At 39.2% G+C, this 26,939-nt stretch overlaps 6 protein-coding genes across 6 annotated transcripts; 4 read left to right on the plus strand and 2 right to left on the minus strand.

Annotated features, from left to right (window-relative positions):
• Positions 1-3,274: 3,274 nt before the first annotated feature.
• Positions 3,275-7,523, plus strand: PADG_07833 (uncharacterized protein; the record flags this gene model as incomplete). Its single annotated transcript, XM_010764903.1, has 4 exons — positions 3,275-3,571; positions 3,679-3,748; positions 3,822-7,169; positions 7,246-7,523. The coding sequence occupies 4 exons, from the start codon at positions 3,275-3,277 to the stop codon at positions 7,521-7,523; spliced, it is 3,993 nt and encodes a 1,330-aa protein (XP_010763205.1).
• A 550-nt stretch (positions 7,524-8,073) lies between these two features.
• PADG_07834 (ubiquitin-specific protease UBP14) lies at positions 8,074-10,781 on the minus strand (the record flags this gene model as incomplete). Its single annotated transcript, XM_010764904.1, has 6 exons — positions 8,074-8,218; positions 8,283-9,999; positions 10,067-10,340; positions 10,431-10,571; positions 10,631-10,698; positions 10,754-10,781. 6 exons carry the CDS (start codon positions 10,779-10,781, stop codon positions 8,074-8,076), a joined length of 2,373 nt encoding a protein of 790 aa, XP_010763206.1.
• Positions 10,782-11,181: 400 nt separating this feature from the next.
• Positions 11,182-13,334, plus strand: PADG_07835 (replication factor A subunit protein RFA1; the record flags this gene model as incomplete). Its single annotated transcript, XM_010764999.1, has 6 exons — positions 11,182-11,222; positions 11,288-11,439; positions 11,503-11,593; positions 11,673-12,207; positions 12,274-13,172; positions 13,241-13,334. The coding sequence occupies 6 exons, from the start codon at positions 11,182-11,184 to the stop codon at positions 13,332-13,334; spliced, it is 1,812 nt and encodes a 603-aa protein (XP_010763301.1).
• A 470-nt stretch (positions 13,335-13,804) lies between these two features.
• On the plus strand, positions 13,805-14,983 carry PADG_07836 (uncharacterized protein; the record flags this gene model as incomplete). The annotated part of the gene is made up of 3 exons (XM_010764905.1): positions 13,805-14,105; positions 14,179-14,270; positions 14,351-14,983. The coding sequence occupies 3 exons, from the start codon at positions 13,805-13,807 to the stop codon at positions 14,981-14,983; spliced, it is 1,026 nt and encodes a 341-aa protein (XP_010763207.1).
• Positions 14,984-15,462: 479 nt separating this feature from the next.
• PADG_07837 (ATP-dependent RNA helicase DBP3) lies at positions 15,463-17,042 on the plus strand (the record flags this gene model as incomplete). Its single annotated transcript, XM_010765000.1, has 3 exons — positions 15,463-16,694; positions 16,753-16,824; positions 16,886-17,042. The coding sequence occupies 3 exons, from the start codon at positions 15,463-15,465 to the stop codon at positions 17,040-17,042; spliced, it is 1,461 nt and encodes a 486-aa protein (XP_010763302.1).
• A 2-nt stretch (positions 17,043-17,044) lies between these two features.
• PADG_07838 (uncharacterized protein) lies at positions 17,045-18,861 on the minus strand (the record flags this gene model as incomplete). Its single annotated transcript, XM_010764906.1, has 3 exons — positions 17,045-17,120; positions 17,199-18,053; positions 18,104-18,861. 3 exons carry the CDS (start codon positions 18,859-18,861, stop codon positions 17,045-17,047), a joined length of 1,689 nt encoding a protein of 562 aa, XP_010763208.1.
• Positions 18,862-26,939: the final 8,078 nt, after the last annotated feature.

Consider the following 26,939-nt stretch of genomic DNA (forward strand, 5'->3'; position numbering starts at 1 on the left):
TTTAGTTATTTATTAATATTTCTATTAAATTAAATAATTTTAATTTTACTTTTAATTTTAATTTATTAATTATTTATTAAATTAAAACTATATAAGCTTATTAATAACTTATTAATTAAAAAATTATTTAAATATTATATTATTCTAAAATGAAATTTTATAATTATATATTTAAATTAAATTATATTATATAATTAAATTTATAAGATAGCTGAATTTTAATTTAAATAAATAAATATTATAAGTTTTAATTATATATATTTAAAATAAACAATAATAATTAATTAATTTAATTTTATTATTTTATTTTATTTTAAAAAGTAATTATTTTTTAATTAATTATTATTTTTACTTTTTTATATATTACTTTTAAAACTCTATTAGATAAGTTTAATTTATATTTTAATTAAATTTATATTAAAAATATATTATCAAATTAATTTAATATAATACTATAATTTATATCTTAGTTTAAATATACTCTTAGATAAAATTTAAAAGTAAGTTAATTTTTTAAATTTTTAATTTTAATTAAAAAAATTTTACTTATATAAAAAGTAATAAAATCAAAAATATCAAAGTTTAATTTAATAATTTAATTATTAAAAAAATTTATAAATATAAAAGTATGAAAATTAGTAAAAGTAAAATATTTAAATTATTTTAAATATTTAATTTTTATATAATAAATTTTTTTATATATAAATTAAATAAACTTTTAAGATTAAATTTATATAATAAAAGTTTATTATAATATTTTACTCTTATATATTTATTTTATTTTCTTTTTACTCACTTTATAAATGAAGTATCTTTACTGATAGAAATATAATAAAAATAATTTATTATTTTATAAAAATTATAAATATAAAATGATTAAATATTTTATTTAGTCTATGATATTACAAGATATTTGAATTTTTTATCACTATTATTATTATAGAATTGAACAAGTTAATATTAATTAAGATAGTTAATCTATATTTCAATCAGATTTTTATTTCAATCACTTTATTCAAAGTAATCACTCTTTCTATTTGAGTAAATATTTAACTATAAATTCAATCTAATTATCATTTAAACATACAGGCTTTTAGACCTGCTATTAAAGCTGCTGCTACTGCTTTTTAATCTTAATTTCTGACTTCTGTAGTTATTTTCTAATTTCTCAAGCAGTAGCTTTCTTTTGAGCCTTCTTAATTCTTTCTATATTGATAAATCAAATATTTGAATTAAATTTCATCTTCTTTTCAGTTTTTAACTGATATAGAATCTCTAATTGATTATAAAGTTTAAAAATTATAGACTGATTGACTGTTTATAGAGCATTCAACTTATCAATCATCTTACTAGCTTTTCAAAGAAAAACTCACTGGTTTTTTGTAATAATTCTCTTATTATTCAACTGCTGCAGAGTCTTATATATATATCTAGAATCTCAAAGAGTTGTAAGTATAAAATCTTATAGTTTAGAAGATAGAAATATTGTAAATGTTATCAGTTTAGAGTTAGATTAACTCTAATCTTAAATTTGAAAGAAATCTAATCTCTTGAAAGAATTAAATAACACTAGACTAGCTATTTTCCACTCTTCATATATATTATAAAAATCTAAGATCTTTGAATGTGCTTGTTTATAGACTTGTATAAATCTTTTTTTATTCACAGAAGCTACATCATTCAAATAGTTTATGATAATAATCTCAGCTCTATAGTAGCTCTTTATGAATAAAATCACTTCAAAACTCAATGACTGAAGAACATAAGATGTATGAGCAGATAGAAACACTAAATGAATCAAATTTATATGATATTCTTATAGAAATTTGATAGTGATATGACTATTGTATAAGGGGTTGAACCCCTAGATTCGCTCTGGCTGGCTGACTCAGCCTAGCCATCGTTTGCACGTGCGCACGTGATCATGCTACGCGAGCTTGCTTAAGCTCGAGTTCTCGTCTCATTCTTTTCTTCCCTTTCTCAAGCAATTCGTCCTTGTTATATAGGAGGACTAGCCTCTAGTTCTTAGAGCTTAACCCTTTACATATTGTGATTATTCAGTACTAATAATCTATACTAATCTTTTTTAAACATTTGAGATAGAAAAATCATATATAATCAGTTGAGATATATATTATTCAATGTTTATTTATTATCTGATGTTGTATAGATTCAATTTAGTATATTCACATTTTCAAATCATTTAGATTGTGCATTTTGATTTTGAAAAATGACTAAAAAGTATATACAGCATTCATTAACACTAATAGCTTCAAGAATTGATACTTACTTATAATTGAAGGGAGATTTAACATAGATTTTGTCTTCTCTTTGCTCAGTAAGCACTCTGATATTTATATATACTTCTAAAGCAATGCTATGCTCATTTATATTTCATGTATTTTTAATAACTATCTCATAAGTCTGTTGTATCTTAGAAAAGTAGTTACAGAACTGCTGAAGTGTTTTCTGCTAAGTATTCTTTATTTTTTGAAACTCAATTCTTCAGTCAATCATAGATCTTATTATAGAATTTTGTTTTAAAAACTTTTTTATTCAATTCTTACCCAGCTAAGTGAGATCTCAATTCATTTATAAAATTTGAGTCACTATTTCTCATACACATGTGTGAGAGGGTGGAAATCCTTGTGAATCTTGCTCTTTTATCCATCAAACTAGAAAGATCTCTTGCTCTGAAGTCAATTTATGTTGACGCTGATGAGCAATTGCTTGTTGAATAATATCATTCTTTCTGCTCTTCAATGTGCTTTGTGAGATGTTATATGCTTTAGCAGCAGCTCATTCAGATTGAAAAAACACCATTTTTTAAATTCCCTATAGCAGCAGCTATAGCAGCTTCATTATTAGGCTTCATTTTAATAATGTGGTTGAGTAAACGCGTGGTAAAGGTGGTGAGTTAGGTTTGGATAGAGTGGTTGAAAAAGGGTCTGGTCAAAATATAGACCGGCTAGCTTACATGATATATGATAGTTAACCAACTAACCAATCAAGTAACTAGTTAATGCCAAGGCATCCATGACTTAGGTAATCATAACAGCTCCAAAAGTTAACTAGTTAGTTAATTACCTTAACTAGTTTGTAACTCAGTCAAACTTGTCCACTGAAGCTTGCTTCAACGTATACATTCATGTTGTCGGATATGGTCTGGTGAAAGAACCTCAACTGGCTAAACAGCTAAGCAGCTAATTGTGTAGCTGTCAGAGTTCCCCTTGACATTGCTACCCTTAAATTTCCATTCGTTCTCACCAGCGCCATGTTCTCCAGTAACGTGACTACGCACTCCATTCCAGCGTTGCGAAATCCCCGTCGGCGCCAGAGAAATAACTCAGATGAGTCTGTGAAGCCACCCAAAGCGAAACGACAGCGCTCGAATTTTCGGCAGGATGGCGGTGAGGCTGCTGCGGCTAAGCATAATGTCGATGAACGACAGCAACAACACGAGGAGCCTGTGCCAGAGGAGGTGATTGCAAATATATTGGGTGATCTTGCTCTCAGAGGACCTAGGAAACCAGAAAAGCGCAGAGACCATGCAGATGGGGCCATTACTCTTGTAAGAGACTGGTTTCTTCCCCCCCTCTCTCTTCTTTTTACATAAAGTTACATAAAGAACAACCTATTTGAAAACCGCAAATGCTGATGTTAAATCCTGCTCCCTAGTCAAGCAATGATTTCTACACGGTTGCCCATTTACCTTCGTTGCCTGAACATATCAGGGAAGACCCTGGTGGTGAGTTGGGAGTTTCAAAATAAAAGTAAAATCACATCGTGAACCACTATGTTCTGATGGAAATTTTTTCTAGCCCCATTAAGATATACAATCACCTCTTCAAATGGATACTGCCTTGCCCTTTCGCAACATGAAGCTATTGTCTGGCCATACGCCATCCCGCCGCAGTCACTTACTCCAAGCACGGTGCTTAAGTTCTCCATACCGACCCCATCGAAGTCCCCTGATGACCCTCTGCCTTTAGGGACATTCATATCCAAATCCGCAGAGGGCAATCCTGGCCTGATGGTCGTTGTTCCTTCAACTGGGAAAATTAGTCTTTGGGAAACAGTTTCAACTGCCGCTATACTTGGGCTGATGAAACAAAGGCAAAATGGAATTCAGGGTGAGATACCTGGAGTGTTATCGGGAGAAGTTGCCACGGAGATCATCAACGCTGAACCATCAGGAATCATTATTACTTTATCCACTGGTCGTCTTGCGCATGTGTCTATTCGTGATTCGCAAGGTAAACCGGGAATTTCAGTTCAATTACTTCGCGGGACATCTCGTGGAGGCGGAATTGGCTTTTTAAGTGGGATAAGGAGTGTGCTTTCAGGAAGCTCGTGGAAACGGAGAGTTGCAGCCACCAAAGCTGGCATGTCGTCTCAGCGTGGTCAGCGAGACATCATTATAGCTACCAGCGCGGGGGAATTTGAGCTGTGGGATATCCATTGGAATAACGGGAGCACTTTGAAATCGCAGGTGGATGCGAAACAATCCATAATAAACGCTCTGGGTAGTACGTCAAATATCTCTGAAGAGGAAGCCCAGAATACTTTCGAGGTTTTGGATTTCGTGTTCGCAAGTAGACACCCGATTGACTACGGTCCCGGCAATCTCGATGATGCTGCTACTGGTGCCATCTTGCTTTGGATTCTTGTCGCTGTCTCGCAAAACTCGTCCTTATCCTATTTTATTGTTGGTTTGAAGATAACCCATTCTGAGGTAACTGCTGATGCAGTTCACCCCATTAATCTCCGGAACCATTATGTGGAACCTAATTCTTCGTGGTCACCACATTTGTATGTCCCTAAGCCTGGAGACTCAGCCTTTGTGATATTCGACAAGGGAGTGGTTGTTTCATCTCTCGCACCGTTTGGGGACCCGACGTCAGTTCAACTTTTAGAAAACATTAACCCTCTCCCACCACCATTCCAAGATTATATCCGTTTCCGAGAAGGAAACGAATACATCGTACAGGGATGTGGTTCTGAGGATTGTGATGACGATTATATGTATCCGTCATGTGTTCTCATGATTCGCAACTTTGGTCTCATCCGTGTTTCTGCTCTGCCTCGACAATCTGCTGATGGTGTTGACGGGAACAAAATAACTGCCAAATCGCGGCTTGAACAGGCCGTCTTTTACGGTAGTATGAAAGTCAACCCCCTTGATTTTGTTGGCTATCACGAGCTTCGATCAGACCCAACCGAGCTTGAACACGCGGCTTTACAAATAAGCGACGAAATTCTCCGATGTCGCTCAAAATTCATTTCCACTACAACTCCATCAATAGGACAGCAATTGAAAATGCGAGCCATGGCACTTCATGATCTTGCGGTTTACCTAAAGCGGTTCCATGTGCATCTCTCTCCCTTGGCGCGGTGGGAGCTCCTGTGGGGAGCAGAGAAGATGGCTGCGCAGAGAGCCATTTGGAGGGTACAGCAAGGAAATGAGGAGAATCGCACCAGCAATCAGACGCATCTTGCCTTGATTCTTTCGAAAATGGGAGAAAATCATAGGACGAAAATTGAGTCTGGAAGTGGTGAAAGCGATGTTATTCGCCATTGGTTTATTTATGATACCTGGCGAATGGAATATATCATTCCATGGATTTTGAATGGCCTTAGAAAGGACGAGAGCCACATGGGTCGTACGGTTGATCGACAATTTGCGGAACAGGTTTGTGAAGCCTGTGACCTTTCGCTGGCCGCTCTGGAAACTGCCTTCCAATTCCGGGAAGATAATGCTACTCTATATGGAGTAGGTGACGAATTTGCCGATGATGATGCGGTCACCATGGTGCAGTATAGCGATTTGCCAGAATTTTGGACTTCGAAGCAGATTAATTACTCAGAAACGGAACAGCTTCTTGACCTGGAACTTAATATCTGTCGACGTCGTCCGGCAGCTACCGGATCCGATTCATCGAATACAAAAACTGCCAAAGTCCTCAACAAAATCAAAGAAAACATCCCTAGGCAATTCAGGGCATTTGCATTACTGCATAAGGAGCGAACTATGTGGTGCGCAGCGCAAGTTGACCCCCAGATACAAAAGAATGGGAAAATGCTTGAAAAATCGCACGTGGAAAATCGAAAGCCACAGTTGTTTAAACTGGCAGCAATCGGCTTGCTAGAAGAGTCAATTGCTCTCGCGGAAAATTTCCGAGACATGGACGCTTTGGTGGAACTGATGGTAGATCTGCACGAGCAGATAAAGGAACAAAGACCGCCCAGGCGACCAGAAGGTGATAGTTCAGGTCTTGATGAAGGGACGAAGTCCTGGAAACTCAGGATTGATAAATACTTCGAACGATTTGGCGAAGCCTGGGCAGATGCATTCTTCACTAGACATATCAATGTTGGTCAGCCGGAAACTTTACTCATTATGCATGAGTACCAGGAATACGTAACGAGATTCTTACGAAGTCATCCGGCCTATTCAAAGCTGAGCTGGATCAATGATATTGTCGGTGAGCATGATTATAGCGCCGCCTGTACGACCTTGAAGCAGATAGCTGTCGAACAGGAGTTCGACCTTTGGAGCAAACGGGTCGAAGTCGCTCTTGCAAAACTCACTAGGCTAGCTGTGTTTGAAGCGTCCGGTTCTTTTCCCTCAAATTTACAAACGCAATTACAGCCATTCGATGATTTGGTCCAGATTTGCAATATTCAAGACCTGACTTACGAACATATCCTCCCCGCTCTCCACGGTGCAATTGACGAAGGAGCCGCCCTCCAACTAGCAATGGAACAATTCGCTAATCACGGTGTCCGCGGCAAACCTGCGCACCGTGAACTTCTTCATCGCAGCTTTTCCAAACTCGTCGCCAGAACTCCGATGGGTGCTGAGGAACTCATCAACCTGCTGACACTTATGGATCCCGTCCAGTTCCTCGAAGGTGTAGAGTTTCAAGATAGTTTGGCAGGGCGTGAATTCTTCTTTGCATTCACTGCACTGAAGGCTGGCACTTTCCCGCATCCGGAGCAGCAGGGACATGAGTATCGCGAGGCGCTGCAAATGCTCATTTGGCGTCGGTGTATGCTTCGTGATAATTGGGAGATTATCAACCGGGCGGGGGAGAAGGGTGACAGGGAGGTTGAGTCTAACGTCTTTAATACAACGTTGGCGGAGACTGTGAGGCAGCTGGCTAATGGTATATGATCTTAATTATATTTTCGTTTCCTGGTGTATACCGCGTATATAGTGGTTAACTTATATCTCCCAAATAGGGCTTGATCGGAATGTCCGTCTATCGTTCCAATCATATACACCATCACGCATTCTCAAATCCAATATTTTGCCCTCATGGTCTCATGCCACACTGGCCCCAGACCAGCAAATTAGTCTCGTCCAGGAGCTGGATGCGGAAGCTGATTTGCTACGCACGTATATCGAGAAGGGCAGGCTTGACGATTGGTTCTCTTTGATTATTAACGAGACGAGGGGACGGCCTTCCACACCCGTTCGTGAAGAGTATAAAACGACTAGTGTTGGGGAAATATATTGATGGTAGTCCTTTTTTACAGTCCATCATTCACGTGGTTATGCTCCAATTTTTTTTTTTTTTTTTTTTTGCGCAGTCATTCTTTATCAACTCTTCATTTTGATATCTGGATGTTTGCTTATCGTTTATTAGCTGCAGCAAACTTCCTCTTTCTATTTCCTTTTTCATCGGTGGTATTTAAAATATCCACGGGATATGCTGGGAGTGTTGACGTAATACAATATTCTTGAACATATCATTCCCCTCTTTTTGCCTACCAATTTCTACATCGTAATGTTTTTGGAATGGCTGATAGTATTGATCTAAAGTAATAAATATATATGCTCTGTTAACTTGAATTTGTATTTCATCTAAGGTACTCATTGGTATCATGTATCATATCCTACATATGCATTTTCGTTCTACCTGCTTGTGAAAACAGTAGTAATGTAAAGAAATCTCAACAAGAATAGACATTATTTCATTAGATCAAGCCGATAGTTTGCTAATGGCAGCAAGAAGAAAATCTATCTGTCTAGGAATTCATCTCGAAGATTTGAATAGACGGAAAGAGCTATAATCGTCTAAAAATGTATACATATGCGAACTGCTTCATCTCCTCAACGTCGCTTGCCTCAACAACCTTCTCATCGTTGAAAAGAACCCACTGTGGCGTTTCCGATCCCGGAAGCAGCTTTCGTACAAAGGCAACATAGTGTCTGCGTTGTCTCGTTAGCAATCTGAACTATCGAATCAAAAAGCAGACAAACATGAAGTACTTACCCGGCATGAACTGAGGCTCCTTTATGGCAGATAATGGATTGTAACTGAAACTCAGCTGGCAAATATTTAGACCCCGGAGGTTCTTTGGAGGCTGCGTCACCAGGTGGGGTCTCAACCGCCCCAAAATCATCAGGGTGGCTGAAGACCCAATCGACAGCTCTCATAACATTCCCATCCGTTTCTCTAAGAGCCTTACGGGCCTTGGCAGAGTCAATTCCCATTTCATTTAGCTGAGCGATTTTGTCTGGGTCATCCATTGGGTGATCGACAGAGGTAGCATTGCCGGTGGTAAGTTCTACAGGAACATCAATATCTGGATCTTCCATATGGGCAAATAACCAAGTCATGGCGGCCTCTGCATCAGAGTTTCCCGTTGCATGAAGAGCCTTCTTGCACCGAACATCTGGGAAACCCATCGCTAGGAGCTGATTAAGTGCAGCTTGATTTGGAGCAAACGCCGTTGGCTCACTTGGAGGATTGTCTGGCAATTGTTCTTCACCTTCCTGAAACCCGGGGGACATGTACGGGCTTAAGTCAACCGGTTTATCATCAACCTCAACAGGGATATTAAGTTTTGTTGGCACCCAGTTAACTAGACTGAAACGGCGAACGTTAATAGCTAAATTCCTCGGAAAAGTCTTAAAGCGCGATCGTTTGAGGAAGCCATCATTGCTGCCACATGCCGGACATGTTAGTTCAACAATCTCTTCCCCTGTAAAAATGCCCAAGCACTCCTTCAGAGTAACCGTCTCGAACTCCGGTTTATCTGAGGAACTCCGATCTTCGGTTCCATCTACTGCACTATTGCTAGGTTTCACACGACGTGCGGGAACAGGGACTGATATATTATCCTGTTCATCTACTGTGTATCGGACCTTTTTGCATACTAGGCATTGTAAGCGCTGCTCAAGTGCAAATCGAAACGAGCCCACTGGATCTTGGAGGCCATCTGAGTGTTTTGAACGAGTAATGAGTTTGAAGAGATGCAGAAGAAATTCAAATGCATCTTGTTGGCGCATAGTTGAAAATTCCTCGTGATCACGGCCAACCAAATGTTTGAACATTGCAGGTGCAAGTCCTTTTTGATAGACAACGTCTGCAGAATGGGCCGAAATCGCAACATCTGGGTCGGGAAATGAATAGCGGCCAGAGTGAATACCATCACTGAGTTTTCGCAATTGAGTTTCTAGGTCTTCGGCAGGTGCAGCGGCAGGTGGTGGTTCTGTCATGGATTGGAAATACCGCTCCTTAAACTCAGGTAACGAGAAAAGACACTGAACAGCGCTGGAAATATAACAGCTGTTTCCTAAATTCTTGAGTCCAGTAAGTCCCTTTCCAAAAAGGGGTTTCGACTCATGCCCATCCTGACCAGTCATTGAAAAATCCCATTTAAGATTTTGTTCAATCTGCATTTCAACAAGGCTTTGCTCGGTTTTTTGTCGCTCAGCAATGTTTATCCCCCAGTGCGCAAGGTGTGTGGCAAGGTTTGGATCGATTATCTCGTCATTACATTTGTAACAGAAAACATCCGCAGAGCCTTCGGGTGTAATAGAACCAAGCTTTACAGCGACGCCATGGGAAGAACTATCCGCATGAGCAAGTCCGTGGGAATTACCACCCACACCGCCAAACTGGCTTCGGCCACATCCAAGATTACCACACTCGAGGCACAACCATAGGTTCTCTTTTAAGTTGCACGAGGCGCACTTAGAAAAATCTATCGCAGAAGGTTTTAGTCTAGTTCGTCCCCTTAATTAATATGCCACCTTTTTGAGATTACATACCATTGGAATTTTCCTGGATTGAGCCATGCTGCACCAGCGACAGCACATGCTGGCAAGGGGAATATTCCTGCTCCCACGCCTTCACTTCCTCCTGACGAGAAAATGTGAGTGCCTTCATTACACCGTCAACAACGGAAGGGAGATTTCCGGCAGACTTGTCAATATCACTAACTTGACAAGAATGACAGTTGACCGTTGTGGTGGTATCATAGCGATCTTCTTCTGTTTCCGCAGTGATCGCTAGCTTTGACATCTTAAGGGGAGGCTCATCTCGCTGAGTTTCGTATTAATACCATGTGAAGCAAAACGAGCTCTTGGTATATAAAGAAACGGCAAGAAATGAGGGCAATCAAGAAAAGCTAACCTGTACTATCTTCCTGGTTCTCTTTATATTCAATACCAATGGATGTCCGGACCGTTTATGGTGGATGCTAGAGTGATTTCTATCCCCAGTGCAACCCCCATTGAAACAGAAAAGACACACATCCAAGCCAGATGGGTCATCCTTCGTATGTTATTAGCATCTTCCGAAGGATGGGATATTTGGAACAGAGAGTGGCGTACAATTGAGTCAAAACACTGCGTGCAATCTTCTCGATAGACTGGTTGGTTGATCCGCGGGGCACGAAGCTCTAGAAGCATGTCAGCGCGGGAAGAGAAACAGAGGGCGGGCCAAGGCCGACATACCTGGGGAATCAAGATGAACGCAAGCCATGTGGTGCGTACTCAGAAAAATGACCCTCTTTAAACTGACTCCTGTATATCCGCGGACATGAGATACCTACCTACCACTTAGGTGCTAAGATAGCAGGGTAAAAGCTGAGCAGGATCTAGGCATAAATAAATACATAGGTTGTAACTTTAGAGGGGAGGTGAGGTCACCGTGCTTACGTAATTCCTTGTTCTCGCAGAAAGCATTCCCATCCAAACCTCTTTACGCGTGTTCAGCCTGACGCGACTTCGACGTCAAACTTATATTTCATTGTTCACCCCCGTCTGAACACCACAACGTCTATCCATCCTCCACACCAGCAGCCTGGCCGTTTGATACAGAACACCAGAGTAGTTTAGTTACTCTGTATTTTGCTACGTGAAGCTCTACTTTCAATCCAATCATGGCAGACCCTGCTTCTGAGATCACGATGGGGGCGCTCAGGTACTTATCATAAGCACCACATGCTTATCCTGCTTTTGAGAATCTATCAAGCTAATTGTATCCAGTGCAATTTTCGACGACTCAAAGCCCAAGGTAGCGGAACCTGTAGTTCAATGTGTTCAAGTTAAACCATTGCCTCCTCAGCCAAACAGCCCGGAAAGATTCAGGGCGGTTTTCAGTGACATCTCAAACTATGTGCAAACGATGCTTGCAACCCGTATGCCTGGCTCCTTTCTAGTGATAACGGAGCGCGTTGTTTTCTAACCTGGGTTTTTGATAGAGGCCAACCATTATGTCACAAGCGGACAATTAGTTCGCGGTTGCTTCGTTCGCTTGAAGTCATTTCAAGCTAATTTGGTTAAGGGGAAAAGGTCAGTTCTATATATTTGTCGAATAACTGCGATATCAGCACCAGAGCAACAACAAGCTGACTTTGAAAACCTGTTGTAGAATCTTGATTGTTCTTGACCTCGAAGTCTTGGACAGATTGGGTGTGTGTGAGAAAAAGATTGGTGAACCTCAGCCACTTGACATGAAGCAAGAGGAGCAGGATAAATCTCTTCCAACAACGATTTCCACCAACGGTTTCTATGGCTCCCGTGCGCCGCAGCAAGCACCACAACAGTCAGCACAGCGATCCTCAGCGAGCACCACCGCCTATGCCAATATATATCCCATTGAAGCACTGTCTCCCTATTCACATAAATGGACTATAAAAGCCCGCTGTACGAACAAATCAGAAATCAAAACCTGGCACAATAAAAATGGAGAGGGTAGACTTTTTAGCGTCAATCTATTAGATGATAGCGGAGAAATTCGTGCTACGGCTTTCAAGGACCAATGTGACGCACTCTATGGAGTTTTTGAGGAAGGCTCCGTATATTACATATCCAGCCCATGTCGTGTGCAAATAGCCAAGAAAGCGTTTACCAACCTCAATAACGAATATGAACTCACTTTTGAAAAGGATACGGTCGTTGAAAAGGTTAGTCTGACTAAGTTATGATTTGATATTAAACAATAGAAAACTCTAACAGACAAGGGACATCAGGCTGAAGAACAAAATGATGTTCCCCAAATTCGATTCAATTTCACCAATATTGCCAATTTACAGACGATTGAACCAGGCACCACTATCGATGTAATTGGCGTGCTGAAAGATGTTGGAGAAGCCTCTCAGATCCTTTCCAAGACAACTAGCAAGCCTTATGACAAGCGTGACCTTACCCTAGTTGATAACACGGGTTATTCAGTTCGCCTTACCGTGTGGGGCAACGCTGCAAAGGATTTTGACTCCATGCCTGAATCTGTGGTCGCATTCAAGGGTGTGAAAGTTTCCGATTTTGGTGGGAGATCTCTTAGTTTGCTGAGTTCCGGCTCCATGACAGTTGATCCCGACATTGAAGACGCTCATAAGTTAAAGGGCTGGTATGAGGCCCAAGGAAGGTCGGAAACCTTTGCATCCCATGAGTCAATAAGCGGCGCGGTCGGCGCCGGTGACCGACGGGCAAACTCATTCAAAACCATTGCGCAAGTTCAAGAAGAGAACTTGGGAATGTCAGAAAAGCCAGATTATTTCTCTTTGAAAGCCACCGTGGTTTATGTCAAGCAAGACACCATGGCTTACCCTGCTTGCCTCACTGACAAATGCAACAAGAAAGTCCTCCAGGATGAAACTGGCCGGTGGCGCTGTGAGCGATGCGACCAATCGTTCCCTCGGCCAGAATATCGTTATATCTTATCCGTGAATGTCTGCGATCATACAGGTGCCCTGTGGCTTAGTTGTTTCGACGAAGTTGGCAAAGCACTACTAGGAATATCTGCAAATGAAATCATGGAGCTTAAGGACAATGATGAGAGGGCTCATGAGGAACTTGTCCAGAAAGCCAACTGTCGCGCTTGGAATTTTAATTGCAGGGCCAAAATGGATAGCTTTCAGGAGCAGCAGCGGTAACTGAACCTTACTTTATCCAACCACAGAAGTGTATTATACGTTGTTACTAACAATATATAACTAGTGTCCGGTACCAAGTATCGTCTGTTAGTCCGATTGATTATACCACGGAATCTGTTCGCCTCGCAGAATTGATAAAATCATACCAGATTGGCTAAGGATTGACGTGAACAACGTTTGGGCCTTGTAAAATTGTTCCTTTACCCTTTGCAGAGTACATGTTTATTATTCATTATATATTATTGGGAAAACAGCGAAACGTATCTATCTTGACGTGACGATGCAAACCGGTGGTAATGCGAAAGCTATTGCACAGTCTCCACCGAGGGATTTATCGTCGGTTACTGAGCGGAGTGTTTTGCTGCTTAATAATTAGTTAGCTACCTAACTAGGTAGTTTCTCCGCCGCAGGCTTGCTAGGATCTGTGAATGTCTAAAAAGTCGCAAGATAAGCAAGACAACACAACTTCCAAGGTTCTACAACATATCTATTTACAAAAAACACGCTTTCTGTGATAATTGAGCTCCTGTAACAACCTTCTGTAAAAGAAGCTGCGTGTGATAAATCATACTTAATACATCTAAAATGGCCACGATGCGCGCAATAGGTTCGTTCTGCCACCTACAGTATGTTTGAGACCCTTATTAACACGAGTGCATCAGATATCAGGGGAGGAAAAGGCCCTGCCGCAAATCTTTTTGTTAATACAATCCCGAAGCCAGTACCAGCTGCTGGGGAAGCCCTAGTGAAAATAAAAGCGTTTGGTTTGAACCGGATGGATCTGCTTCAAAGAGAAGGGATGTATCCGGTCCCTCCTAAAGCCCCCAGCACACTTGGCGTGGAATTCTCCGGGGTTATTAAAAGCTTGGGTGGTGGGGATTGTCTCGACTTCAACGTCGGAGACGAGGTATTCGGATTAGCCTACGGCGGTGAGTTTATCACTCTTGGTTATGGGCATTTTAATGATTTCTATGTCATTTCTCACATATTATTGTTAAAAAGGGGCATATGCGGAGTATATTTCGTCATCAGTGCAGACGCTACTTCATAAGCCGGTTGAGCTCTCCTGGGTAGAAGCTGCAGGAATACCAGAGGTTCGCAACAATGACTCTTATCTACGGCAGCAAAAATACTAGTCCCTATGCTAATTGTCGATTTAACTATGATTTTACAGACATGGTTCACAGCAGCACAGGCCATGTATCTAGTGGCCCAGTTCGAACCTGGTAAATCAATTCTCTGGCATGCCGGGGCATCAGCCGTTTCCATATCTGGCATCCAGCTCTCAAAAGCAGATAACGCTAGTAGTATTTACATTACCGCTGGCTCCCAAGAAAAAATCGATTTCTGCGTCAGTACACTTGGTGCAACAGCTGGATTTAACTATAAGACTCAAGACTGGGCGGCGGAGGTAAAGAAGGCCACGGGTGGTCGCGGTGTCGATGTGATTATCGATTTCGTTGGCGCAAGCTATTTCCAAGGAAACCTCGACGCGGCCGCGCTGGATGGCCGCATTGCCAATCTTGCTTTCTTGGGGGGCACAAAATTGCCTGCCGGTGTCGATATCAGTGCATTTCTGAGGAAGAGGTTGAGGTACGAAGGCAGCTCTCTGCGAAGCAGGGACTCTGCCTACCAGAGACAGCTTCGCGATCTGTTGCTAAACCGCGCAATGCCTAAATTCAAAGATGGGACGTTCAAGGTATACATTGAGGAAGTTTTCCCTTTTGAGAAGGTTGTTGATGCCCATTTGCTTCTGGAAAGCAATCAGACCAAAGGGAAAATCATCTGTACCATCGGAGAGGATTGATGTCGGACTCTGGTTTCTGGGACACATGCGGACCTGAACAAGAATATGTGAGCAACGATTAAATAGTATAGTTTCTTGGAATTATTTTCCATCCACCTTGCACTAAAGTATACGAGGTCTGGAGTCCGGAGTACAGAGTAAATTTCATAAGAATTGCATCCGGCCCAGGATTAGAAAGGCGGTGACTGGGATGCGGCAGAAATCATCCCAAATAAATTTTTTATTTTCCTTTTTTTGTGAGAAAATATTTGACTGAATTCCACGAGCATTGTATTGTTTGAGAGAGATAGCCTCTCCTCCTCCCCAGCAATACCTGATTTTGGGGGCCTTGGTCTACTCTACTCTGAAGGTAGGTAGGTATTATTGCTTAGTTATTTTTTCGATGTGCACAACACCAAATTATCCGATCTCAAATCTGGTTCCACAGTCCGCTACAGCAAGTTTTTGCGAATTAGACAACACCCAGCTGACAATTAATCATGGCCAAACGGAATCGCAATACGGAATCCAATCCAGAACTCTCTTCTCGACCAACGAAAAGGTCTAAGGAGGATGCTAAGCCCAAAACACCTTCCTACATCCAATCTCCCGATCTGGATGCGGTCTCGCAATCCGAGATTGATGACTTCTTGAAATCCCACGCAATCCAGATTTTGGATCCCTTGACCAAAGCGACTTTGCGTCCTATTACTGAGTTTTCGTACCTGCCTTCAGATTCCAAGGAACTTTATGGCCCTCTAGAGAATTTTTCGAAGCCGACCTCAATCCAATCCGTTTCTTGGCCATTCTTATTCGCAGGCAGAGATGTCATCGGTGTCGCTGAGACTGGAAGCGGAAAAACATTAGCCTTTGGCGTCCCGTGTATTCGAAAAGTGCTGGAAATCAACGGTTCTCGTTCATCATCTCGAATTTCCGCTGTGATCATAACTCCTACAAGGGAGCTGGCTACGCAAATTTACGACCAGTTAATCAAGTTCACTCCAAACAACGTTGGCATCGCATGCATATACGGAGGCGCCTCGAAAGATGACCAGCGCCGTGCTCTGAAAAAGGCGTCTGTGGTTGTCGCAACAACGGGAAGGCTAAAGGATTTCCAAGGCGACGAGTCCTTGCGCTTGGATAAGGTGAAATATCTTGTCTTAGATGAAGCTGATAGGATGTTGGATAAAGGATTTGAACAGGATATCAAGGATATCGTGGACGCTATGCCTTCATCAAAAAAACGCCAGACTGTCATGTTCACTGCAACTTGGCCCATATCCGTACGGAAACTCGCCGCCACCTTTATGAAGGACCACGTGACGATTACTATAGGAGATCTTTCCTCCGATATCCGTGCCAACACAAGGATCAAGCAGATCGTGGAAGTTTTAAAACCAGAAGACAAGGAACATCGGCTTTTGTCGTTACTAAACCAATATCAGAGGGGAAAGAATGCCATGGATAAGGTTTTGGTGTTTTGTCTTTACAAAAAGGAGGCAACGCGTATTGAGCGCTTAATTCGCTCCAAGGGTTTCAAAGTGGCCGGTATTCATGGTGACATGAACCAGACCGAACGTTTCAAGAGTTTAGATGCATTCAAATCCGGTGCCGTACCGCTTCTGGTTGCTACCGATGTTGCCGCCCGTGGCCTTGACATTCCCGCCGTCAGGCTGGTCCTAAATGTTACATTTCCCTTGACGGTTGAGGACTACGTTCATCGGATTGGAAGGTAACAGCAGCACCCGTACAGCCAATAGCAAAGTCAACGAAGCTAACCTTAATATCAGAACGGGTCGTGCGGGTGCGGACGGGTTGGCGATTACGATGTTCACGGAAAATGACAAAGCACTATCTGGCGGGTGAGTTTGGTATCTTCTATATAACCCTCTAGTCACAGGCGAAAAAGCTAATGTCAAATAGATTGGTAAATATCCTGAAGAGAGCTAAACAGGAGGTTCCAGAGGCGCTCTTAAAATTTGGTACCACAGTGAAAAAGAAGCAACACGATTCTTATGGCGCCTTCTTCAGGGAGGCTAATACTATGAAGACGGCTACCAAAATAAAGTTTGATGACTAGATTTATAAATCTGGATTTGTCTTCGCTGTGCGATGTTTGGTATACAGCTCGATGAGGTACTTACTCTCAAGGAATAGGCTGTTTTTTGTGTTTCGTTGGTTAGTGTGAGAGAAGAATGGACGAATATTAAAATCAAGATGTTAGCATGGAACGTACATCAAAACTGAAAATATGCCTCCGACAACGATCATTTTTAATATGTCACTTAGCCCGGATTCGTAGGCAGGCTGCAAACCCCACAAGATAGCATGGGCCAAAACTCCAGTGGCAACGGATTCATACTTTGGCAGGGCTTCCGTAATGTTGAAACAATCTTTCCGATTTCGGAAATATTTCCTGATGAACCAGTAGCTCCAGACAATGCGTAGAATCAAGTTCATGAGATTCGCCCATATTATCCCGCTTGCGCCCAACTTCCATACCCTCAAAAATAAATACGCCGCAGCGACGAATCCGGCGGAGCATGCCCCCATCCAGCCCGCTTGTTGCCTCAACTCTGAATGCGTTGCCGTGGACGCAACAAATGCTTCCGTGATACCGTTGAATGCAAGCAACGGAATATAATAACAATAGTTTGAGAGAAGACCATGGATAGTAGGGGACGACCACTGAGAGCCTATTAGGATATTGAGAAGTTCCGGTACTATGGTGGGACCAAGAGCACAAATCATGATAGAAAGAATACCATAAGTGCGCAGAATATCATTGAGATATGACTTCGCCATTGCAACAGCCTCAGGTTTTGTCATTTCTGCTCCGTTACTTGCGAGGAGTTTTCCGAACATGTTGCGGGAACTCTCCTCAATGGGCTGGAGAAAAATTCTTGCAACAAGGCTGCCGTAATTAGAAGCCAGGGCGTAAAGGCCTTGATCTTCAAGAGTTGAGAATGCAGCGAGAGCCATTGAGTCGCCTTGCGTAAGGACATGCTTTACTACAGACTGGGCGTAGATATTGACGCTAAGGGATAGCAAAGGACGAGAGAAGAGGCTCAACAAATATTTCGTTTTATCTCTATAATATCGTTAGGACGCCATTACAGAAACAGGGGCAGAGGCACTAACTGGTAGCGGATGGGAAATGGAAAGACAGAAAAGCCATCACATTTTGCATGCGACCCGATAGTAATGAAGTAGGCGAAAAGAACAAGAACAGCATATGTTATTTGGCCCATGGCGAAAGGTAAAACTCCCACGTCGTTTGCGCTGCGAACTGCCCAGATACTGGTCCCACACGTAATCATGGCTTTCATCACTGCCGCAGATGTTTCAACCAACGCCCTCGTTTTATATAGCATTCTTTTTTGGACGATAGCAAAACAGGGTTCCCCCAACAATTCTAGAAAACATGCAAGCCCAAATAATTCGAGACTGCTGTTGAAGAAGGGTACATCGAGAACATCTCGGTTGGCAAATCTGACATAAAACTGACCAAGAATATATATCAGAGGACCACCTAATGCAGCCGCGAGGTAAGAAAAGTTCACAACGGCCTGAGAATCTTCCTGGTGGCTGGATGTTCCGGACCGTTCAGGGATATCCGGATGAAATTTGTCCATGACACTACCAGAGCTCACAATGTCATATCCAGCGGGCTGTCTTTGAAGAGCAACACGAATACTCTCGCGAGAGAAATAAAGCGCAGTGACGGCATAAAGTTCTAGCTGTGCTGCAACTCCCAAGATCCCTGGAGAGATATACCGGAGGAGGACCTGGTTTGCGAGAAATGTTAAGGCTCGAGAGACAACCTGGATTAATACTAGGTAGGTCGTCTCGCTCGCCGCAGAAGTCAGCCCCAAAGGAACAGAATCATTAGGTGCCATTGTTCAGGATATTGAACCCAGATTTATATAGAAAGTCTTAAGATCCGGTCGGGCGAAGCTGGGTATGCATGGCCTTTTTCAATTGAAGCAGACTGTTAGGGCTGTGATAGTGCACATTTTTTTTCCGTGCAGTTGGGATGTTTTTGGAGACCACGGGACCAGCACAGGTTGTTCAATAGCTCAACTATCTCAGTCAACTCTGGCATCTCTGTCAAATCAAGCCGGCTGTTGTTAAGTTACTGTTGGCACACGGATTAGCCGACCAGCACGTGACCAAGCGTGTAGCTAGAATAGCGAGTGGGATGGTAATCGTGCCGCTGCGCAACCTACACCTCGTGTGGGTGCGCCACACCAAAATGATAAAAACACTGAAATGATAAAAATCTTGCAATTTCATCATCTTCATCATCTTCATCAATTAATAACTCACCACAATGTCAAATAAGGATAAAAATATTGAAGACTGTATTCAAAAAGCTATCACTTATCATCAAAAAAACCTAAATTTCAAAATACTGCCTTTGTTATGAGAATTTAAGATTTCTTATTAATGTCTTTAAGTGTATATCAATGGAAGGAATCTGAATACTGCAAAGATTCCAGTTAACAAGAGATTAAATGAGAGTCAGAAGAATTTAATTAAACAATAAATCAAGCTGTTTGATAAAAAGAATTATCTTTCTATAGCTGAACATATTGAAGATTTTATAAATTTAATACTCAGACATCAGCACATAGATTCTACTACCTCTTCTTCAAAAGTCAGCAAGATGTAAACTTATAGATTCATTGAATGCCTACCTGACTATAAGCAAATGAAACAGAAGTCAATGAATTCAAAGAGAGTAGCAGTTGAATATATTAAATATATCAATACATGATTTAAATATCTTCAGATTCTATTTGAGCAGTATTAATTTCACATATGTGACATATACAACTTCAATGAGATTGAATTTCAAGAAGGATAAGAACATGAAGAATGAGTTATAACTGCTTTTAAAGAAGTTAATTTTATTATTTCTTCATTCTTTTCAAGAGATTTAATTATAGTCATTGAATATGTATTCATAAATAATCATGTCATTTCATCATTGATAATTTTAGCCTTTAAAATACACTTGAAGAATTAATATACATAGATAAATTTGTCCAGCAATTATATAAATGCTATATCAGATACTGAATTTACAAATGATGAGATTGAACTTGAATAACTCAAACATTTCAATACTACTACAGAAAAGAGATAGAAAGAAAGTCATTGATTGCTTTTAATGAATAATTATGAATCTCATATCACTGAGAAGTTCATATAATATACAGATGTTCATAAAATAATTCTATATGAATTTTCATCACATGTCACTCATTTGCTACAATCTCTAAATAGTCTATCATTTCAGCAATATAAGCATTATCATTCAAAAGCAGTCAACTATGCTGCATGTCATGATTTTATTAAGTATGAAAAACAGCAGTTTCTACAAGACCTCTTAGCTATGCAAAAGTAGATCTTTAAATCTGATATAATAGCTGCAGAATAGGCTCAACATGATATATATTCATGAAATTCTGACTGAGTTCTTGATACTTTTAAGCAGTGAATCTCATCACCTTCTCCACTGCAAATTTATAAAGATGAAAATGATTTAGATCACATATCTATCTCTTTCTCTCAGCTATTCTCATCAAAGACAATTCAAAAGTTGAAATACTATATTAATATTGCAGAAAATACCATATAAAGTATTAGAGATACTCTTGATTTGAAATCACTCATCTTGACATATCATTTGAACAAGATATTCAAAGCAAGTCTAATTAATATGAAACTTAATGAGCAATAGATTACTGAATTAGAGAACTTTCTCAACATCAGTAAATGCCACAGAGCTAAAACAATTCATCATTAGATTCAAGTAGAAGAAGTCCTCACTATTAAAGATGTCAATAGAAAAATCAAGTGGTGTAAGAATAATGAAGCTAAAAAAGAGCAGAATAAGAAGTGACAAAGACTTGGAGTTGATCTCATGAAAATTGACAATAACTCACTCACACCACTGACAAAAGAGGAATTAAATCAATTTAGAGATGATACACATACTGAGAGAATGATGTAGATAATCTTTTTATTATAGATTAGCTACTGGTTGTTGATATAGAGTGCAATAATGAGGATGTGATTCAAGATTTTTATCATTTTGATGTTTTTATCATTTTGGTGTGGCGCACCCACACGAGGTGTGGGTTGCGCAGCGGCACGATTACCAGCTAACTGATATACGCGAACGTCACGTGAGGTGGTGCGGCTACTGGGCGGTCATGCCCAACTGTGGGATGGTTGAATCTTGTGAGATACCTTCTATTCAGGGGAGCTAGCTAGGTTATTGCTATATTACATACAAGCGATCACGTGTGGGCGGGGCGGTCGCTAGGGCAACGCCACCCAGGTGGGCGCCGCTACACCCCCCCTCACATCGCCATGCGGGATCTTGAATGCCATATGTGAAAAAGAAAAACTAGCTATGCCATCCTCAAATCCATCCAAATCATGCTACATACATTAAGTTTTGGCATTCCTGCTTTTCCCACCTGTAAAATCAAGTAAATCAAGGAATTGTCAAAATGTCATTGTGCTCAGAGGTTTGGTCAATCTGTCTGCTGCTATTTCTTCAGTTGAGATGTATTCAATCAAGATGATGCCATTATTCAATTGGCTGCAGGCATAATGGAATCATGTGTTGATATGTTTGCTTCTAGCAGTGATTGCAGCTATAGTAGCAAGATTGATTGCATCTTTATTATCTGTCTTGATTGATAGAGGGTCTTTCACTTCAATAAAACTTAGATTCATCATTATACTTCTTAATCATGTTGCTTCATATACAGTGTCACTCAATGCCATGTATTCAGCCTCATTGAAGCTCAAAGATACACACAGTTGTTTGCTCAATCATCATGAAATAAATGCATCTATCAATTTGAAGATGTAATCTGATATAGATTTCTGATTATTATTCAACAGATCAGCTCAGTCAGAATCTGTGTATTCAACTGATGTATATGCCATGTTTGAGAACTCATTCTCAGATTTTTTATCATTCTTCACATAGAATATGCTGATATCATGTATTTCTTTTAAATATTAAATAATGTGTAACAGAGCTTTTCATGTCTTATAGATGGGAGCAGCATTCTTCTGAGTCAATAATAAGACTGTGCAAGTGATATTCAGTTATAGCTTAACTGTCAAATATTGCAAGCAATCAATGCTGTATTGAAATTATTGCTTAACTACTTTCTTTTTTGAAGCAGAGAACTTGTCTAAATGTAGACTTTCATTTATGAATGTTTGAACAGTAGTTGCATTATCTAGGTAGAAGTCTTCTATCAATCAATCAATATAACATCAGAGGGTCAATTTGGTGCTGCCATTTATACATTTTACTTTCATGTTTAGATATTTTGTGAGTTTATTCAAATCTTTGATCTTATGCTCTTGATGCAGAATATTTACTAGTCATTTAGCATTCTCAGAGGCATCCACAAAAATATAAAAATCATCAACATATATAGTCATATTTAGATGTTTCTGGGCTGAATGCTGTCAAAGAGTAAGGTTGTAAGAACTCAGAATAAAGTTGTTCTCTCACAGCAGAGCTGTAAGATAATCATATTATATTTTGATAGCTGAATTCAATCTGTATAGAAATTCTTCAACTGCACAGATGAGTGTACATTGATCTTCTTGTTCAAAGCTGATAGATTGTCTTATATAAACTGTTTTTTCTAATCTGTTATATAAGTACATCATCACTATATTCATCTGCTGTAAGGTTCAACTGTGTTTTGCAGTGATTGTAAACATTATTTGATTTGTGATATCTGTAACTACAGAGGTATAGATTTCTTGATATGTTCTCTTTTTAAGCTAGTTGTCATAAATCACTCATCTGAACTTTCACAATATACTATCTTCATCAGCATTGATGTCATTGAGGCAATTCTTTTCAATAAAGACCCAGCAGCTGGGTGCTACCAGCTCACTGTAGAGAATGTCAGAACATGAAATTAATATTCAAGTTTTCTGATGTTTAAGATTGTCAATTTCATATTGTATAGATTTCTTTCAATATGATCTCATCTGTAAACAGTTAATCATATTCTTAAAGTTTTTCAGCAAGCTGTGTGTAATTGAGGAAGATGTGTACATCATGAAGACTTTCACAGACCATATTCATGAAACATGTGGTTTTAAAAAATCAGAAATGTCAGAATCCTCCATCAAGTAGATGGTAGAGATTAAAGTGTTTTCATCTTCAATTGTCACAGTAGTGGTGAAATCCTTTGATGTTTCTTGCACTTTTGCAGGGAAAACTACATCATATGTATCAATAATCTTATCAGAGGTAGAACTCTACACATGATAGATTGACTGCTTATAGAATTCAATAAGTTTGCATAATTCAGTCTGAGTGAATAGCTTATCTGCTGGCTTCTGCAATTCATAAAAATGGACAAAAATATCAGATTCAAGCTCATAGAAATAAGTGATCTGCAGTAGCACATTCATTAATGCTGAAAAAAAAATTGTATGAGAACTGTGGACAAACTTCTTGCTGTTTGTAACTGCAGTAGATCAATACTTTTCATTATACAGAATTATAGATATAGATGTATTATTTGTGATTGATACAACTGTTTCTAGAACATCTGCTTAGAACTTCTTCAAAATTTTCTTTTCTATAAGAATTGCTCTGGTTTATGTCATTATGATGTGGATGCTACATTCAAATATGCTGTCTTGATGAGATGATTAAAAGATAGTTGATTCCTATATCATGCTGTCAGTAATTATTAATATTATTATTCTTTGCAATCAAAAAACTTCATCTACATCTATTCTTATATAGGCAGAGGTTGAAAAGGTGAGGTTCTTAATGAATTTAACTCAATAAGAATAATAATTAAATATTTAATTCTTACTACACAGGAAATAGATTCATCTGAATTGTATCATATCATCTGTAGTTAATATGAAGTATTTTGTGTCTTGGTGAGATTCTATAGAATAATTGTCTGTATTACTCAATGTATAGTCACCATCTACCAGATCAATATGAATTTATTCCATTGGCTTTATGGCCCGTAATATAGAGGTGATTGAGTATTTATGCATCATACTTATCTTAATGCAGGTATTGCAAAAGAAACTAGTTTTAAAACTCTTTATATAAATTTTTGATAGTGAATTCTTCATCAATGCAATAATAGCTTCAGTGTGTATATGCTTCAGGTCAACATGCTATTCAGTGAGCATTTTTGTGATTAATGATTCTTGAGATTGAGGTTGTTCCTCATTGGGATTGCTGTCACTAATTATGATCATGGTTTTGATATAATCTTTATCATATATGTATGATTTCACTGTAAAATAGATCACTTTTGATTCATGATGAATATCAACTTCCAACATTTGTTCAACTACTTTGTGAATTGAACTCTGAGATATGTGAATTGCAGAGAAACTAACACTATTTGAAGTCTTTGTGATAAAGTAGAATAGAGTATTTGAATTTAAAAGCTCATATTGAAAACTTTGATTCTTCAACTTAGCAAAAAATATTAAGTTGACAGTGAGATTTGAAATATAATGAACATCACAGATAGTTATATCTCCTTCATCAGATTCTAAAATGAGATTGTTAATCTTTTTGACATGATCATATTCATCATCTGCTGTATGAATCTTGAGATTGCTGTTATAGATTTTCTATTGAATAATAGGCTGCTTTTCCCCTATCATATGAAAACTTGCATATATGTTGAGAAATCAAGACTTGAAAATAGTGTCAGTGATTGCTGACAGAGTGATCACAGTATTGACAGCAGCAGATTGTGTTACTAGAAGATCAAAAGATTCATTTTTTTTTTTCATTCTTATTTTTCTTTTTATTCTTCTATTTATTGCAACTGCTGGTATTGCTATTTTTCATGAACTTGATAATTGTATTCTTATTTGTCTCCCTCCATCCTTCAGTGGCAAGTTCAGAGTATAACCACCAGCAAGTGTTCTTAATGTGTCAATTTGAGTGGCAGATCTTGCACTTAAAAACACTCAAATTCATGATGTCTGATGTGAAGGAGGTAGCCATATTGACTTGTGAAGATTTGAAACATTTATTGAACTTGCTTGTATAGTTCATTAACTGCTTCATAAGATCATCAATGTCAATATTTTCAATAGAGTCATGGCTGATTGTGTAGAAATCATTCAAATGCATCTTAACAAAGAACTTTTGATGTTCTTTCAAATCAATAAAAAAAAATCATGATAGAAGTCTTCTGAATCATTCATCAATTTCTTATGACATGCAACTAGATAGCAGAATCTTTTTTGAAATGTTAAATAATCATTATTGATGTGCAGGGTAATCAGCTCCTTCATGATATTGAGATGTTCTTTCATCAAAAACACAGCATATTTGACATTAATCTTTTCTCATAACACAGCAGCATTGTCAGATTTCAAGACTCCAATGATTGTACATACAGACCTCAATAAGAATTGCAACATATGTCAATAGAGAGCTTTGATTCAAATATTTCATTTTTCAGCATTCAACATATCTAATTCCTCTGAACAGACACATTGATTTTTCATAGAAATGTCAGAACCACTGATGACTTCAGCATTTACAAAAATTTCAATACATCAGATTCAATAGTTACTGTCATTGAATGTGATTACAGTCTTTGTGTTCATGACTTTTTGAGTATTCTTCTGATATTTGTGGATTTGCAATTTGATATCATCCACTGAGATATCATTAATAGGAGCATTATGACATGTCATTTGTTGACAAAAAGCCAACAAATCTGCTACACTCATTGAATATGATCATAAAGATTATTTTTTCTCTGTTAAAGGAGTAGGTAGTCCAGTCATTCAATCAAAGAGTGAACTCATCCAGACGTGTACGCAGCAGTTCTTAATGCGATTTTTATTAAAAACATGCTATCCGGGCTATAACCTGTGGGATGGTTGAACCTTCTATTCGGAGGAGCTAGGTTATTGCTATATTACATACAAGCGATCACGTGTGGGCGGGGCGGTCGCTAGGGCAACGGCTACAAATCTCTCATATTGGGAGGCCTAGCTAGCTATCTAATATACGCTATATCACGTGCAGCGTGGCGGCAGCCCGGGCCACATACGCCCAACACCCTCCACGCACCAACGTGCGAGATATTATATCCCCCACGATTCAAAATCTAGCTAGCTATACTATCCTAGATGTCAACTGAAACACACTACATACAAGTTTTTGCTAGAATGAACTAATTTCCTTGTGAAAGACCTAGTAAGCTGATAAAATGCTTAAATGTCACTGTGCTCAGAGGTTTTATAAGTCCATCAGCCGCCATATCTTCTATAGGAACATGGTTAATTGAAATCACCTCCTCATTCAATTGCATACAGGAATAGTGGAATCTAGTGTCAATATGCTTGCTATGTGCAGTAATTGCTGCCACAGTGGCAAGATCAATTGAGCCCTTATTATCTACCTTAATCTGCAGTGGGTTTTTTATAATAAATTCTATATTCAACATTATATTGTGAATCCACATAGCCTCATGTACAGCTTCACTAAGTGCCACATATTCAGCTTCATTAGAGCTCAAAGAGATGCAAGATTTCTTAGAGGATCATCATGAAATTGAGACTTCTGTCAGCAAGAAAATAAAATTTGATATAGATTTTTAATTGTCATTTAAAGATTCTGCCCAATCAGAATCTATATATTCATTGAGTATAAATGTAGTATTTGAGAACTGAGTGTGTTCACCATCAGGCCCTTCATATAAGATGCCTAGATTGCTCATTTCTTTTAAATATCATATGACATAAAGTAGAGCTTATCACACTTTAAGAGTAAGAGCAGCATTCTTCTGCACTAGAAAAAATGCTATATGAGTGATATCAGAACATAATTTGACTATAAGATATTGCAGGCAGTCAACACTATGTTGATAATGTTGCTTTGTAAAGCCAGCTTCTTTTTCAGAGACAG

This window comes from Paracoccidioides brasiliensis (assembly GCF_000150735.1).
Source record: "Paracoccidioides brasiliensis Pb18 unplaced genomic scaffold supercont2.13, whole genome shotgun sequence".
In the NCBI taxonomy this organism is placed as follows: Eukaryota; Fungi; Ascomycota; class Eurotiomycetes; order Onygenales; family Ajellomycetaceae; genus Paracoccidioides; species Paracoccidioides brasiliensis.